The 15,853-nt window shown below is 54.0% G+C and overlaps 3 protein-coding genes across 3 annotated transcripts; 1 reads left to right on the forward strand and 2 right to left on the reverse strand.

Annotated features, from left to right (window-relative positions):
* Window positions 1–553: 553 nt before the first annotated feature.
* Window positions 554–5,063, reverse strand: BO80DRAFT_29083 (GAS2 domain protein). The gene has a single exon (XM_025714993.1). It carries the CDS (start codon window positions 4,895–4,897, stop codon window positions 842–844), a length of 4,056 nt encoding a protein of 1,351 aa, XP_025577026.1. The 5' UTR covers window positions 4,898–5,063; the 3' UTR covers window positions 554–841.
* A 2,569-nt stretch (window positions 5,064–7,632) lies between these two features.
* Window positions 7,633–9,119, forward strand: BO80DRAFT_378322 (checkpoint protein HUS1 family protein). The gene is made up of 5 exons (XM_025716734.1): window positions 7,633–7,715; window positions 7,818–7,936; window positions 7,990–8,785; window positions 8,856–8,932; window positions 9,016–9,119. Exons 1-5 carry the CDS (start codon window positions 7,673–7,675, stop codon window positions 9,043–9,045), a joined length of 1,065 nt encoding a protein of 354 aa, XP_025577027.1. The 5' UTR covers window positions 7,633–7,672; the 3' UTR covers window positions 9,046–9,119.
* A 28-nt stretch (window positions 9,120–9,147) lies between these two features.
* On the reverse strand, window positions 9,148–15,678 carry sec16 (COPII coat assembly protein SEC16). Its single transcript, XM_025717648.1, has 3 exons — window positions 15,468–15,678; window positions 10,144–15,410; window positions 9,148–10,094 (listed from the first exon to the last, which is right to left on the reverse strand). Exons 2-3 carry the CDS (start codon window positions 15,383–15,385, stop codon window positions 9,514–9,516), a joined length of 5,823 nt encoding a protein of 1,940 aa, XP_025577028.1. The 5' UTR covers window positions 15,386–15,410; window positions 15,468–15,678; the 3' UTR covers window positions 9,148–9,513.
* Between the last annotated feature and the right edge of the window lie 175 nt (window positions 15,679–15,853).

The raw sequence follows: 15,853 nt of genomic DNA on the forward strand, positions 1-15,853 counted from the left end.
GCTGCTGCTGCTGCTGCTGCTGCTCTTTGATCCTGTTGCTTGTTATCTTGCAGTAAGAATCATGATTGATTTCAACACCGTCATCATGAGATTTCGAAGTAGGTAAAACGGACTTATTACCACCACCTCTCACATACTATAAGTAGGATACACCGTACAGAAACACACATGACAATCGATACGATTTATCAACAGATCAATTCCTATTTACTGATCAATCAATCATGCCTATCCATCCTTTTACCCCTAACGGAAAAGAGGTATAGACACAAACAACATGTAAGGCAAACACCCACACAAGAACCGCCACCATCACCACTATCACCGACAACAACAACAGCAGCAGCAGGAAAAGACCCAACCTTACCTAAGGGTATCTATCTACATACAAATCACAAGGGCTAAGTAACAAGCAGACAGGAGTTCAAGAAAGATGAAATAAAACAGATGGCGGTCAACCAGGACCTAAAAGGAATCAATCAGGCGATCTCCAGCAACAAGGGATGGAGAAAGAGATGAAGGACAAGAATGGAAAAGGTAAGAAATCCGGCTGATGCACTGGTAAGTAAATGAAGACAAACAATGGACGTGTATGTCTGGTATGAGAAGAAGAAAAGAAGAAGGGGAAGAAAAAAAGATTGTTCGCCCTGAGAATGCAATGCAACCGAAAGGAAAAACGGACAATGCTGTCTAACACTTTTAGTACCCCGTGTCCAAACCGAAACACCAGGCAAACGGCAAACGCCAGTACTAGTAGACAAAGCAGGGAGGGACGGAGGTGGGAGAAAGAGTGTAGATGAGGTCAAGGTATCAAGGATTAGGATTAGGATCAGGTGAGGGCTTAGCGTTTGGCAAGTCCTCGTAGTGCGACGCGCCTGCTAGAACCGACCATTCCTAGGTCACTGATGCTTCGGGACTTGGGAATGGTGGGAGCTTTGGATGCAGGCTCTTGGTCTAGGGGCGGTACATAGTTGTACGGCCTTAAAGATGAGCTCCTCCGAGCTTGGCCGAGAACATCTTCAACCCACGCCTCACTCTCTGGGCTGATGGTAACATGTCTCGGCCGTGGCTTCGGCCCAGCCAGGCCAAGCGGGATCGAATGGGAGCTACCACCAGCAGCAGTGGTAGACGGAGAGCATGAGGACCCGTGACGGAACTCGCTCGCGGAAGAGGCCGCGCCCATTGAGGCGTTGGATGAAGCCGACAGTCGTCTGCGCGATGAGACCGTCGATATAGGTGAGTACGAAGCATTCAGCATCTCTCCACCTGCCCTGAACTCGGTCACATCAGACACGTTCGACGTACGTCTGGTTTTGCGCATAGCCAACGAAGATGATGGCCGATTGCTAATGACAGATCGCGGTCGGGATGGAGTGCGGCGCCCACTTGTGGAGTATGTGGGGGAGGTACGGGTCGTCAGGCCCTGGACCTCAACACGAGGCGTGTCCGAGACGTGCCGACGGCCATGGTGGATGGCATATTCCCTCAGGTACTCCCCCAGGTCTGCCCACCCACCTCCGACCCGAACCATGACGCGTTCTCCGCTTTCACCCACCGAGCGAACGAAAAGTTTCGTCGGGGCGGTCTTTCCACCCCGATGCAGATGATAGAGCTTCACGGAGCTCTCCTCGGGGGCGTGTGCATGAGAATACCTGCGGCGCGAGGGCGCAGGTGTCAGGGTCAAGGACGGGGTGGGCGTGCTGCTACGTGACGGCATGCCTTGGGGCGATATGGAACGGAACCGTTCCTTGGCCTTCAAGGGAATCGATGTCGCCACAGAATTTCCATCGAAGTCCTTATCCTCAACTGACATCAAATGGATTCGAGTAGGGAGGGTCGACAAGATAGAAGTGATTTTCTCGTCTAGATGATCTTTGGGCCTCCTCAACTGAGAGCCCGGCGTAGATGGCCGAGACCCGGGCTTAGAAAAGGCGGTAACGGAAGAGGCCTCGTCACTAGATCGAGCGTTGGATTTATAGGCCCCAATACTTTCAAGGCTAGGATGCGCAGTTAACTGTCTCCTCAAGCGCGTGGTAGTCGAATGTGCAGGTGGTTCGGACTGCAGAGCACTGCTGTTCGCATTCTTCGGAACGGAACTCTTCCTGTGCTCCCAAGCCTTAGACAAAACCTTCGTCCTAGCATTGCTGACTGGCCTAGGACTTTCTTCACGAGGCACATCGAGAATTTGGGTTGCAGAACGTCGTGGATTGTTGGCTGACACGGAGGCTCTGCTGTGATGTGGAGGCAACAGTGCCTTTTTCTGGCCGAGGCGCAAATCCGCATACACATCAGTGGATTTTCTGTTGTGAGCAGGGCCATCCATATCACTGCCGCTTTCGTCTTCGTAATTCATCTCCAACCTTTCGTTGATGAAACGCTGTAGGGGAAGACTGAGGTTTCGATTGTGCGCGAAATTGGCACGTGGCGATGGCTTTTGGTTGTCGAGGCGGAATAGACGATCTTCTCGCAACGTATGGTCACTACCAGGTGGCATGGGGTCAGATGACTGATAAGCATCGTGAAATGGCGGAGGTGTTTCAAGGAGCAGAGGCGTTCCATCAGAAGAGGATGTATGAGGTTCATGAACCTCGGGACTCGATACTAGAGATGGATAGTCTGATAGAGACGAAGCATCAGATGTCCGCCGGCCCCGAGACTTCGATTTCTCCTTTTCAAGATACAAGCGCGCTGGTCGCGTTTTGGACAGTTTGATCGGGCTCTCCAGGGGCTTTTTGAGAGTACCACCATCACTAGGCTCCTGATGCGCGACACTCGTAGGGCGAATTGGAGACTGCCCATCCTTGTTGGAAATTGCCGCCTTTGCTGGTGACTCAGGGGAATCACTGACAGGCAGCAACGGGAACGAGTCTGGCACGGGAGGGACTTCAGTGGATACAGCCTGAGCCGTCACACTGGCCGGACTGGCTGTTTGATGTTCAACGGAAGCGGGCTGCCCTTGATCAAAGCTCTCAATCAAAGGACGAGCGCTCTCGGCTTCAAATGTCGTTTCATCTGAGGCCCCCTTCTGCTGACTGAGGGGCGACTGCATCAAACTCGGTCGTCGCCGTATAATTACACTACCGGCATCAGATGACGGCGCATCAGGGCTGGCAGGTGACAAGTGACGAGAATATTTGTCAAACTGCAGCAACGACATGGGATCTGCGAGCTCCTTCTTTGGAGTACATACGGGCGCATCTGCGATAGCCTGGAAAGGACGGCAAGTATCGGCCTCTGACTGAATGTCTAGAGACGCTCGCGGGGTTGCATCTTCCTGTGAACAGAGAGGTGTCTCACAGCCGGCGGAAGGAAGGGACGCATTCGCTTGTTCTCCAACCAGCAACGACGAACCACGCTCGAGAGTGTTCCCCTCAAGCGGCAAATTGTCCAAAACGCTCGCGATGATGCTATCGTCCAATGCCTCTGTAGGCTGGGTAACCTTCCGACTGGCTGGTTCGGTCGCCCGAGGTTCGTCGGCCAAGTCAGCCTCGCCTAAATCATTCGAGGAGGCATTCGAAGTGGGAACCGAAGAGGGGGGTGTTAACTCTTGCTGTGGAGCATGAATGGGCTGGGTGTTTGGAATTGGTTTATTTAGAGCATCGGTCGTAGCCAATGGAATGGGAGATGAGACGGCGCTATCGGGGGTGTGAGAAGCAGGAATGACAACCGATTCCGGGACCGCGATAATTTGTTCAATTGGAGCTTCATTCGAAGGCGATGGCTCAGTGGGACTGACGGGTTCCTCTTCGGCAATAGTCTCCATAGGGAATAGGTGACTAGTCTGCGGCACGGACCCCGACGTGGTAAGGGATAGTTTTTCGGGATCCCTGCTCTCGTGTGACAGCTGCGTCGACGTATCCTGCGGGTTTTCCTGTTTGGCACCTTGGTCTGTGCTGATCGTCATCCGCCATTCGTTTTCGACGGTGCGCCTTTCAGCTTCCATAACCCACGTGCCAAACTCGGACTCGATACCCTCCAGATCGTCAATCCAACTCTCGGGGAGGGAATCCTCCCGTCCTTCCAGCGCATCGAGTACGCGGTCCAATTGGCGGCCTGCGGACACAACAGTTGCTTCTAAAATCGCCCTTTTGGCATGATAATTGGAGCGGGAATACAAGGGATCTGTCTCGCCAGGGAGGGTGGGTGACTTTAACAAATCCAGAGCAGAATCCAATTCCGAACGAGCCAGTCGCAGTCTCCGGAGCAGCTCGGGGATCTGGCGCAGAACCAGCAATCGAACATCCCAGGTAGCGAGGAGACTGTTCAGACGGGACAGAAGAGGAAGGGCACGAAGAATGGTGGCGGTGATTACGGCGGTGAAGTCACTCAGCTGCACATAGCTGAGCGGGGGAGGCACCGATAGGGTGCTATTGGATGACGAAGGCCGAGACCGCGCTGGAATGTGGGCATTGAGAACGTGCTCCTTAAGCTCGTCCACGTCCAGGACTTCCAGGCCATCCCGAATCTCTTCGATCCGCTTTTCATGCTCCTCCACCACGGCCGCGGGAAGACTTCCGCAATATTCATCGTCGGAAGCGCCGGAAGGGGGGACGAACCCCTTCCCAAGGTGAGCATCGGTCCGCTTGGGCCAAACCCAAGACTGAACTTCTTTGTACCATAGGTTGAGCTTCTGAGCCGCAATGGCTGCGCGAATCCCGAGGGCACGCTCTGCTGGAGAGACCTGGGAGATACTTTTCGAGAGGATATCGTGGGCGACTTGTTCGTTCCTGGGCACGGCGTCGGTTGAGGAGAGGGCCTGGAGAGTTGATTCGGGGGAGAGATTGCCGAGGAGAGGATCGATGGTCTGATAGTTGGGTACCGTCGGCCGGCCCGGTGATTGGGACCGCGCCGAGGTGGTGAAACGAGTTGGAAGGGGGGTGACGCGACTGCTGGCCATGTCGGGATAGAACGGCAACCTCCCGGAGAACGACGGGTCCCAGCAAACCGGGTCAGGTCAGTCGCGAATAATCAATAACGGGTTCTGAGTGACGGAGGTCGAGCTGCGGTATCAAGTGTGAGAGAGAGTGTGTGTAGCTGAAGAGCAAGCATGCTGACGCGATCCCGCCAAAGCTATTAAGTGACAGCTAAAGGGTCGGGGGAGGAGGAAGATGGGCTGGGCAAGTCGCGATACCCGGACGGAACGATGCGGAGGTGAGGGAACGGATTGGGGTGATATCGAATCGCAGGCTGAGAGAGTGCCGGGAAGTTGACGAAAGAATGGAGAGGACACTAGGGCGAAAAAAAGAAATGAGAGGGAATAAGAACTCTGAAGAGAGAGTTCGACGGGTGATGATAGATCACACTGCAGGCCTCAAACGGGCTGAGGGATTGGGGGGGGGGGGGGGGGGGGGGGGGGGGTTGCAGGAAGAGAAAGTTGGGTGGCTGCAGGGCGAGCCAGATAACGAGGGTGGGATGATTGAGATCGGAGAAGACCAGCTCTGACCCAAGAGAATGACTTAGTGGCGACGATGATTCGAAGACGGGGATATGCACAGGTGAGTTGGTGATGGCGTGGACGGAGGCGCGCGGTTTGGGACTTTGGAAAGGCCCGTCAGAAAAGGGTGGAGCCGCGCCAATAGGGGCTGCCGTTACTAAAGATACCGCGCCCCGGTCGTGACCTGGCCGGACTTTTCCACTTAAACGAACCTACGTAGCTGTGGGGATGTCATGATTCCTGTCATTATTCGGTAGGCAAATGACCAGCCTGGGCAATGCTGGCCCATTGCCGAGGGAGGGATGGTCTGTCTGTCGGGTATCTGGATAGCTGCTGCTGCTGCCTGGTTCTCCGAGGTACCATCCAGAGGTAATACTGGGCGGCGTTGGGTTCCCTTCCTTGCTCTGGTCTGGTTCAGACTCATCCGTAGTATTCTCCCATCCTTCAAACAACTATCCCACCGCTGCAGGCTATCTGTCCATACCAAGATCTGTCAGCAGCAACTGCAGACGTCCTGTGCGACATACAGCAGAAAATATCCCCTCCTGAATGTCTCACACGAGGATCCAGTCCCATGCATCAGTGCTTCCCTCGGAGCGCGGCCCCCCAAATGATCCGCTCTTTATACGGCCGTCATCATAAAATAGCCGTGGCCAATGCCGCCTGTTCCGTGGAATAATCCTCTCCATTGCATCATCCTCATCTTGGCCCCCGCGCCGTCACATCGACCGCGCTGTAATGGTCATTTTCGTGCTCTCTTCTGATTGATCGGGCGGAGAGTTAAAGGCCGGATAGTAGATCAGTGATCGCCCCTCCCTTGCATATCCCATCGCGCTCACCCTTGACCTTTCCACCGCCCACGACGGGTCGTGTCGGCTGCCGTTATATTGGTCCCAGCAACACCCTGGTCACTACCTTTTGTCTTTCCAGTTAGCAATTGGTGTGCCAATGTTAACAGCTGCCTTTGTAAATATGCCAATTAGCGACCGGGTGCCGTTTATTGTTTCAAACTCTTGCCTCAGACAATAGGAGAGTATGAATGCACTATGCACCGATCAACTGCACCAATCAACTGCACTCAAGCCAAGAAGCAGAAATTTGTGATTGTGAAACGATCTCGCCAACCTCGTCTACCTTCAGCGAATAAGCGATGTATCTAAGATTAAATCATTAGCAGGGATATTAAAGCTTCATGAGCTCCCCTCGCAAGGAGCAAGGGACATGGCGACCCTTCGTATATCTACTAACTCAGGAACCTAGGCAAACCTTGGGTCAGCAAGGCCACACTGAACGTAAGGAACGTCAAGCAAATTGTTACGAACCACGTGGGAGACATCTGGCGGAAACATACCAGGGGCGCACCACAGCTTCCAAACGGTTATCCCATTGACTCGGCATCCGCAAGGAGGGTTTCATGCAGTCGCGGACGAAGGAGATGATCCTAGCACAATGGTCTAGACAATAGACCGGCTAGGATAAGGATGGGAGGTTGGTCCAGTGACAGTCAAGCCAGAGGCTGAGCGCCACCCCGAGCTATCCGGCGAGCTGTAGGATGCTGGTCTGAAAGGTTTCACCACAGTTCACTCAGCGCGAAGTTGTCAAGAGGCACTGGTCTCTCTGCCTCGCAGGATCAGGCATACAGAGCATAAATCCTATCATGCAGCAATGAGTGTCATGACGATCGACAAGCTTCATGAAAAAGAATGATTTCGCGATGACAACTGAAATTGGTCCATGTAAGCTTAGCTTCCTCTGAGGCTACGAGTGAAATAAGAACAGGAAGTTTAATTGCTCTGGGAGTTAATATGCAGAAGCAGCTCTATTATCCGCATGAGATCCATCGAACCATGACAACTTGTAGATGTTCATATCGACACTGCATACTGCGTTAAGGAAATGATTGGTGTGAGATGTCTGTTCAACTCCGGTTGAAGACACGTAACCGAGACCAGAACAACAATTCTTCACTGAATTGCCAGCTATTGAACCAACCTGTATGACCAGACTAGCTACTTAGACAACATCTCTGTAAAGTGTGCTTACACTCCATACTCCAACCAAAACCACGCGATTGTATCCACCCGCCAGATGCTCGCCGGGCCAGCGTTCATCGCTGTGCCGTAGCATCTATTGGACGGCAGATCCCCACAGCCACGGCCGATCATCGATAAGCACCTCGACTTTGATCCTCGATAGATCGCTTCCCTCCACCAGCATCAAACTAAGAACCGACTCAAGATGCGCTTCCGAACACAACTCTCCAACGCGTCAGTTTTCTCCAGTACGTGTCATTTCCTCCCCCATCCCAGTAGTCACCTCCAACCGTGTCCCACTCTCCAACAAATCCTTAACCCGCAAACCAACCCACTAACGAAGTATACAGAACTAACCGCCTCGCTCTCCTCCCTGGGCAAGGTATGTTGGATGCGCCTCGAACAAGGCTTCATCCGCTTCACCATCATCCCGGACCAAGGCACGCAAGTATGGGCCCAACTACCCGTCGTACGTCCCCCCCTCCCCCCAGCCCCCTCTCCACAACTACTAACACAACCCAGGACTCCATCTTCGAAGAAGACTCCTACATCCTCGAATCCAACACCGGCGTCATCAACCTCGAAGTCCCCATCGGCTCTCTCCACCGCGCCCTCCGCTCCGCCGTAGCCGCCAAATTCACCAACCTACGATTAACCAAAAAAGGCAATGTGCCTCTCCTGGCGCTGACCATCCGCGCCACGTCCTGGACCACGGGGAATAATGCCCTAGGCATTCCTGATACCAGCAACAGCACCAGCACCACAGATCCATCCCCAACAACAGCAGTATCAACATCAACAACAACCGACCGAAGCACCGGCCCCCGCGAACGCGAAACCGTAATCACGCAAGAAATCCCCGTAAAAGTGCTGCACGAGTCCGCCGTGGAAGGACTCCACCAACCACGCTGTCGCGATCCAGACGTGAATATCCTCCTCCCAAGCTTACTCCAACTAAAGAATATCTCGGAACGGTTTACCAAACTCGCTACCGAATCCAAATCCACCACAACCACATCAACAACAACAACAAGTAGTAGCCCATCCCCGAAACTCGAACTCTCGGCAACCATGCACGGATCTCTCCGAATGAGTATCGGGACCGACGCGTTCCGGATCTCGAGTACGTGGACGGACCTGCTGAATCCGAGTTTAGATCCGGGACAGCTTGCGCAGGGAGAACTCGAGCAATTACCGAGTGAACGGATGAGAGGGATCCCAGAGGATGAGGAGGCCGCGTGGGCGAGAGTCCGTATTGATGGGAAGGATTGGAGTCGGATTTTGAGTGTGGGGAGACTGAATCCCAGGGTTGTGGCTTGTATGTGTTTCCCCTTCCTTTCTTATTGATTTAAGGCTGATGAATCTTTTTTTTTTTTTTTGATTATTAGCCTTTATTCATGAGACGGCGCTGGTGTTGTATGTTTTTTTGCCGGGGAGTTGGAATGAGGAGGATTCGTGTTTGACGGTGAGTTTATTTCTTTTCTTTCTTTCTTTCTTTCTTTCTATTTATCTATTGGGTGAGGTAGGCTGACGTTAATGCATCTGCAGTATTATCTCAATTCTTATGCGGTGGAGTAAGGTATAGAGTTGGGCGAGTTGTAGATTAACATTGGAATGATACTATCTAGGGTATGGAGCTATGTTCAAGCGTGTATATTACATTAAGAAATTCTAACAATCCTCATAACATAGCATAATCGCATGTATTATTAATCGTTCAAAGCCTTATAGTATAGTACACTCGCCTCTGACAGATCGTCATCCAGGCCACATCATCCTCAACAACAAAGGAAAAAAAACAAAGAAATAAAACATATATGCATAAATACAAGATACATGATAATCAGAAGTGATCATGGAACAACGCCCAGAAGACGACATGCGAGACTTTTGGGCAGAGGCTCTAGCCAGGACCGCTTCATATGCCAATGCAAACGGAGAACCGAGTTCAATGGGAGATTCGTTAGACATTACCAGAGTATAGGAAAGTAATAATTAAAAACAGGCAAGTCAGACACTCGGGCCGAGGAAGACCGGACAGGGCGATTATTTGGCCATCACGTCAACATACCGCCCCTTCTTCTTACCCTTAGCGGCGGCGCCTTTGCGAGCCTGTGGCGCCCCAAGCAGGTCGTCGATGGAGCTGGCATTGCTCAAAGAAGTCGCCGGCCGGGGAGGCGCTGCCAACCCGCTGGGTGGTGTCGGCATGGCGGCACCCGTAGAGACAGACCGTTGAAGGGACGGGGGAGGAAGGCCCAGTGAAGAGGGACCTGGACTGCCAGGGGGAGGTGGAATCCCTGTGGTAGAAGGTGGCCGACTGCTAGGTCCAGACAACAGTGGGGATGGCCCTGACGGAGGAGGTGGTGCTGCACTGCTGCCGCTGGCCGTTCGGCTAGGAGGCGCCGAAGCTCGCGGCGGCGGCGGTGTGGCGCGGGCTGCAGTAGCACTGCCGGGGTCTTTCTTATTGACCCATTTCTTCAGGTCGGTATCATAGTAGAACGAGTTCTCCTCGCCGAGCTTGGCCCGAATAGGTTTGTTGGATATCTCGCCCTCCTTCTTTCCGCCGGCAGCACCGCCACCGAACCACCCTCCGAACCAACCCTTTTTAGCGGGTGCAGGTCTCTGGGCTACAAATATGTCAGTGATATTTCCTTAGAAATAGCGAAGAGTACTCACCATCCGCTTCAGCGGCCTTTCTAAAGGCTTCATCCGCTTCACGGTCCTTGCGTGCCTTTTCAGCCTTCTGGATGGCAGCAGCACGGGCGGCCAGATCATCCTCGTCGTCATCATCCATAAAGAATTTCTTCTTGGGTGGCTCTTCCTCGTTGGTCTCTTCCAACATGGCCGTTGCAGGCTCTACGCGACTTTCACTAGCGGGAGGCTCATAGCCGCCACCCCCAGTGGGGGGCATATAACCAGCCGCATCTGAAGGTGCAGTTTCGGATGCCTGGTTCATAAATGGCTGACCAAAAGAGCCGTAACCCGCTGGTTGATAGGGAGATCCGCTGCCATATGTCTCGTGTGCTGGGGCAGTTGAGGCGTCGGCATGAGGCTGAGGGGCCAGATCTTCTTTGACCGGTGCAAGAGGCATGTAGGAAGCCTGAGGAGGGGTCGACTGGTAGCCAGTAGCGGGCGGAGAGTTATAGAGCATTCCTCCTTGATACATAGTACTCTCAACCGGAGTTGAAGGTTCTTGCGATCCCCGTCGCTGGCCAAACCCGAACCCATATGAAGAGGACCTCTGGGAGTCGAGGGATGATCTGCCGCGCAACTGTTCAGGCGAAGACGTGGGGGCATACTGGTTGTTTGGCTGGTACCGTGACGAGCCACTGCCATAGGTCGGTTGTGCAGCATACGGTGTGTAAATGTCCGACATGGAAGGTGAGCGGCTCACTGTAGGCGTACCGGCGATCTTGGCAAACGGCCCAATATCTCCGTCGCCAGCCTTCGCGGAACCAGCAGATGCACCCTCGTTATCCTCCCCAGCAACGAAACTATTGAATTTGGCCCACATCGAGCCAGAGACCTTCTCCATGCTGGGTCGAGAGATCCAGGAGGATCCACCGTCGCTGGTGGTTTGTCTCAGACGTGCCGAAAGTTCATCGACTCCAAAATACAGGTGTTGGTGGTGATAGGCTGATGGTTTGGTGGTTGCTTTCAGAGTAGCGGCAATTGCATCGCAATACTGCTGAGCTTCCGACTTGCGGCCTTGGTCTGCAAGAGACCAAGCATATACCAGCTTGAATGCAAGCAGATGGGGTAGCACAGGCTTAGGGGAAGCCGACAGAACAGATGTAGCATATTCGTATGCTTCAGTCAGCAGAATGGAATCCTCATCCTGCAACGCAGCAGAAGACAAGTGTTGATGATCAGCCCCGAGGAGGACCACACTCGCCTGCGGGTCATCCGCGCCGCCAAATACAGCAGCTCGAGAGAAGATAAAGCAAATGTGCGCAGCGTCAGTCCGGCCATAGGATAACAAAAGCCGGCCAAGGGCCAATAGTGCCTGATGGTCTTCAGGGCTGCGGTTACTCAACACCAGGCCCAAGGTATCTCTCCAGCTATCGAGACCATCCAGTGCATTCTTCGAGGGTCCCTGTCCATTGACCTTACTGACCATCTGCAACCCAGCCCTAGCGGAGGGAGGCACGAGCTCGTCAACGCTCTCTTCAACATTCCCGGCAAAGATCTCATAGAGAGCCGCAAGGGATTCGGTGTTTTCTGAGGCAGACCTTACTTCGCGTCGCACAAACTCCTGGACGACCTGCTTCCAGACAGACTTGTCCATTGTGGACGCTAGGATCATGGCATGTCCCCACAGACGGTGGTCCACTGCGCCCCAGACGGCTTTTTCACGCTCACCCACGAGAAGGTTGTTACGAAGATTCTCAATCGCTTGAGGATCAACGGCATCCGGACGAGAAGGAGTATCCAGAGGCTGACTGGTGCCAAAGGATGGCAAGTTGCCACCATAGGGCTGTTCGGATTCGCCGTCCTGCAAGTTTGGGAATATGATCTGCCGCAAGGACTTCTGAACATCCGGGGATCCCTCCAAGACACCGTCATGTTCAACCAAGACACGGACGACCTTCCACAACAATATCTTCTCATCATATCTCTTGTGGAAGTCTGGATGCAACTGAGAACCCTCTGGAATACCTTCGTTTTCAAACGCAGCGATTTTGCTGGACAGCCATGAAACCAAGTCCTTCTTCTTAGACTTGGATTTCAGAGGTCCCGGGTGTCGCACGATAGTATCGGGCGTATGGATCCAATCGGTGAGCTGAAGAATCTTTACCTCTCCAGGGCTAGACTTGATCTTCGGGGCGGCTTGGCCCGCAGAGTATCGAGGTATGTGTTTGGGGAAACAGGAGAGGGCCGCGCCACCGAATCCAAACTTGACAACCGGGGCCCCTTTCCAGCGTTCAAGGGGATCGAACTGTTGGTCATCAGTGGGTGGGATGAAATCCAGAGTCTGAGAGGCGACGCGGTTGTGTGCCGAAACTTGAACTGGCGCGTAGGGATTTACAGTCTTGGTGGGTGACCCAGCGCCATGAACAGACGCAGGCCTTTGAAGAGGATCGACAGAGGGCACAGACAACCTCGGGCCTAGCGTTTGCTGACCTGGAGATTGTGTCAATGACCTGCGCGGAGGGACAAACGGCGAATCATCGGCCGGTGCTACGGGCGCTGGTGGAACGCCGCCAATTGGGGCAACGCGTTTCGAAAATTCGTCAACATAGTCCGGAGGAGCGTACTGATTCCGGGGAGGAGACATTGGTTGCTGGGACAATTGATGCACGCTGGCATCCACGCCCACAGTCTCTGGATCAACTGCAAATCCGGCCACAGTGGGAGAGTTTACCACAGGGCTCCTCGGCTGCTCCTGCACCTCGATGGGAGGGATGCTAGCGGGTGGCTCCACGGAAATTTGCTGGTCAATATTCTCTTGGGGACGGTAAGACACCTTCTCATGGTAAGCCAGAGGGCTCGAAGTGCGAGGCTGGAACGGAAGCGCAGTTCCCTGGATGGGCGGAATGGATGGTTGGGAAGCATAGCGATTGCGAGTCGGAGGTGCGCTGGCCGGAGGCGGTGCCGGGGAATATCTAGGTGACGGCGGCGGCTTGATCCCGGCTTGCAGAGTAGGGGGGTTCCGTGAGTATCTCGAAGTAGTGGGCGGGGCAGATGGACCGCTTGGCGCACTGGGAGCCGACAGGCTTCCATACGGATCCAGTCTTTCTGGCTGCTGAACTTGGGGGGGCGTATAGGCATCGGCAGCCGGCGTGGTGGCAACCGGAAGGCTGGCATATGGATTGGCCGGCGGCGCAGGCGGATGAGATGCCGCAGCCGGCACTGCATTGGCAACAGGTGTATACCGGCCTGAGGCCTGCCGAGACTGCGTCCGGGGAGGTGGGGGGGGAAGCTCTTCATAGAAGTTCTTCGGAGCGGCCACTGCTGCAGTTGATGATGTTCCAATCGGGGGTGTGCTCATCGGGGGGCCTGACACTGGAGGCACTGGAATGCTATTGCTTCGTGGGGGAGGTGGAGTACTACCAGGTTGTGTAACCACTGGCTTATGGCTGGCAACAGGCCGTCGGGGTCGCGCAAGATCTTCCGGAAGGTCATATGGGGATCTGTAACCTTCTTTCGCCCGTTCAGCAAAGCTTTCTGCTTTGCTTGCGCCGGCACTCGGCGGGGGCTGCCGCCCAAAATAGTCGGCAGACGCTGCAATATTTGCCGGAGGACCTGCACCTGGTAAGGGTACCCCTTGGAGTAGATCCGAGGTAGAGGGTTGATGCGGCGTATAAGCAGCGGTGGAGATCTGCGGAGTGGCAAAGGGACTGCTTAAGCTCGGGGGAGCCCCGTTGACACTTTGAGAAGCGGGTCCCTGATCTGCTGCAGGCCCCCGGCTGACCTCGTCCTCTAAAAGTAGGTCGTCATCATCATCCAATTCCATCTGCCACCGTGCAGCCAGGTCGTCTTCAGAGGGAGCAGCTTCCACCGGTTCTTCAGAAAGCTCGGCCTCCCAACGGGCGGCCAAGTCCTCATCAGAAGACGATTTCTTCACATTGTTTTCGGATGCGGCAGCAGCCAGGATATCGTCAAACTCTTGTGCAGCAGGGTCCGCATCGCTCATCGGAGAATCTAGTGAAACACCGAGGGAGTCCATGACTTGGGACGTGCTCTTGCGCGTGATATGTGCAAATGGCTCAGACTCTTCCGGAGGGGCAGAGCTCTGGACGGCCTTGAAAAAGCCATCCTCTTCGTCTTCGTCTCCAGCAAAGAAATTGTCGATTTGGCTCTCTGGCTCAGTTGGCTTGGCCGGTGATTCGGGGGTGTCATCCAACAAAGGAACGCCTTCCTCAAATCGAGATTCGGTTTCCGGTACGTAGATCGGTTTTGTTTGTGTCTTTAGCTGGTCAAAAAAGTCACCCTCCTCCGCTTCCTCGTTAGCATTGCCTCCCCAGATACCGTCATTGCTCTGAACCTCGCCATTGGTGTCTGCGGGTTCTGGTGCATCCTGCTCAATTGTGTGCGGTGTGCTGTTCTGTTCCCCTGCGTCCAAAGCATGCACTTCAGATGTCTCGGTTGGAAGGGATTCCTCCTGATGCTGTACAGGCTGAGATTCCACCACTTGCTCTTCGGTACCATCCATAATCACATCCTTCGCATGGCCATGTTCCGTCTCCAAGGCTGGCGCATCGGTAGTCTCCGTTGGAACAGTTTCTTGGCCCTGCATAGGTTGGGTCTCCACCACTTGACCTGCGGTACCACCAATAAGCACATCCTTATCATTGCTAGGCTCCGTGTCTAAGGGCGGCGTGTCGACAGTCTCAGCGGAAAAAGGTTCTTCTTCTTGCCGTATAGACTGGACTTCCGCTATTTGACCCTCGGTATCACCAACCACATCACTATCATGGCTAATCTCCGTGCCTAAGAGCTGCGCATCAATGGTCTCAGCTGGAAGAGGTGCTTCTTGCTGTATAGGCTGGACTTCCGCTATTTGACCCTCGGTATCACCAACCACATCCTTATCATGGCCACCTTCCGCCTGCGGTTCTTCTAACTTCGGAGAGACTTCATCATAGGTCACCTCCGGCATCGCCTCAATGTCATCGGAGGAAGCTTCGAGCACTTCATCGTGGGTTGCGACTTGATCGGGATTCGGCAAGGAATAGGAGTCGGTCATATCCGGGATGACAGCGTCTTGTGGGGACACAGCGGTGTCGGAGTCCGGGAAAGCAATGTCGCTAATTGAGAGCTCATGGGGAGTCTCCATAGGGGAGCCGAGGGGAATCGTTGTGGCTTCTATGGCCGTATCTATTTCCAGAGGAGTCGGGCCAGTCGGGACGGGGGTTCTATTGTTGTCTGATCTGAGCGCCGGATTCCACACGGCTGCCACGTCACTTTGTGCCATGCTTGCTGAAAGTTCAATCCCTCCGCTAGTGAACCAGCGTCAGTCCAGGCCGCAAATCGGACACGTTTGCACATGCACTCACGCTGAAGAGCGACGGGAGATAAACAGTTAAGATTCGATTGGTGGATTTACTGAGGCATGAAACAGAAGAATACAAGTGACTGGGACCAATAATAAAACATTACAAGAAGTAAAACAAGGGCGAACTCATGACTGCATCTCCGAGGTATGCGTGGTTGTCTTTCCTCGGACCACTGCTGCCGTACCTGGCTGCGTGCTTATGATGCTGCACCGGCTGGCTGACTGGCTAATGAACATCAGGCTCTGGGACGCGCCCGTCATCCGGGGGGGAAGATAGTTGCGCCGGGCGGAAGTGCCACCTAACCTGTTACTCCGGGTCACGTGCCCCTGCACCGGACACTGTCACTAGTGATGCATGTCCCTTAGTAGGGTGGCAGATCCGACCTA

This window comes from Aspergillus ibericus (genome assembly GCF_003184845.1).
Source record: "Aspergillus ibericus CBS 121593 unplaced genomic scaffold BO80scaffold_12, whole genome shotgun sequence".
Lineage (NCBI taxonomy): Eukaryota > Fungi > Ascomycota > Eurotiomycetes > Eurotiales > Aspergillaceae > Aspergillus > Aspergillus ibericus.

Coding starts and splice junctions, on each gene's coding strand:
- BO80DRAFT_29083 (XM_025714993.1), bottom strand. CDS start 4,897: ATGGCCAGCAGTCGCGTCACCCCCCTTCCAACTCGTTTCACCACCTCG.
- BO80DRAFT_378322 (XM_025716734.1), top strand. CDS start 7,673: ATGCGCTTCCGAACACAACTCTCCAACGCGTCAGTTTTCTCCA. Junction 7,716..7,817: donor CAACGCGTCAGTTTTCTCCA/GTACGTGTCATT, acceptor CGAAGTATACAG/AACTAACCGCCTCGCTCTCC. Junction 8,933..9,015: donor AGGAGGATTCGTGTTTGACG/GTGAGTTTATTT, acceptor ATGCATCTGCAG/TATTATCTCAATTCTTATGC.
- sec16 (XM_025717648.1), bottom strand. CDS start 15,385: ATGGCACAAAGTGACGTGGCAGCCGTGTGGAATCCGGCGCTCAGATCA. Junction 10,095..10,143: donor AAAGGCCGCTGAAGCGGATG/GTGAGTACTCTT, acceptor ACATATTTGTAG/CCCAGAGACCTGCACCCGCT.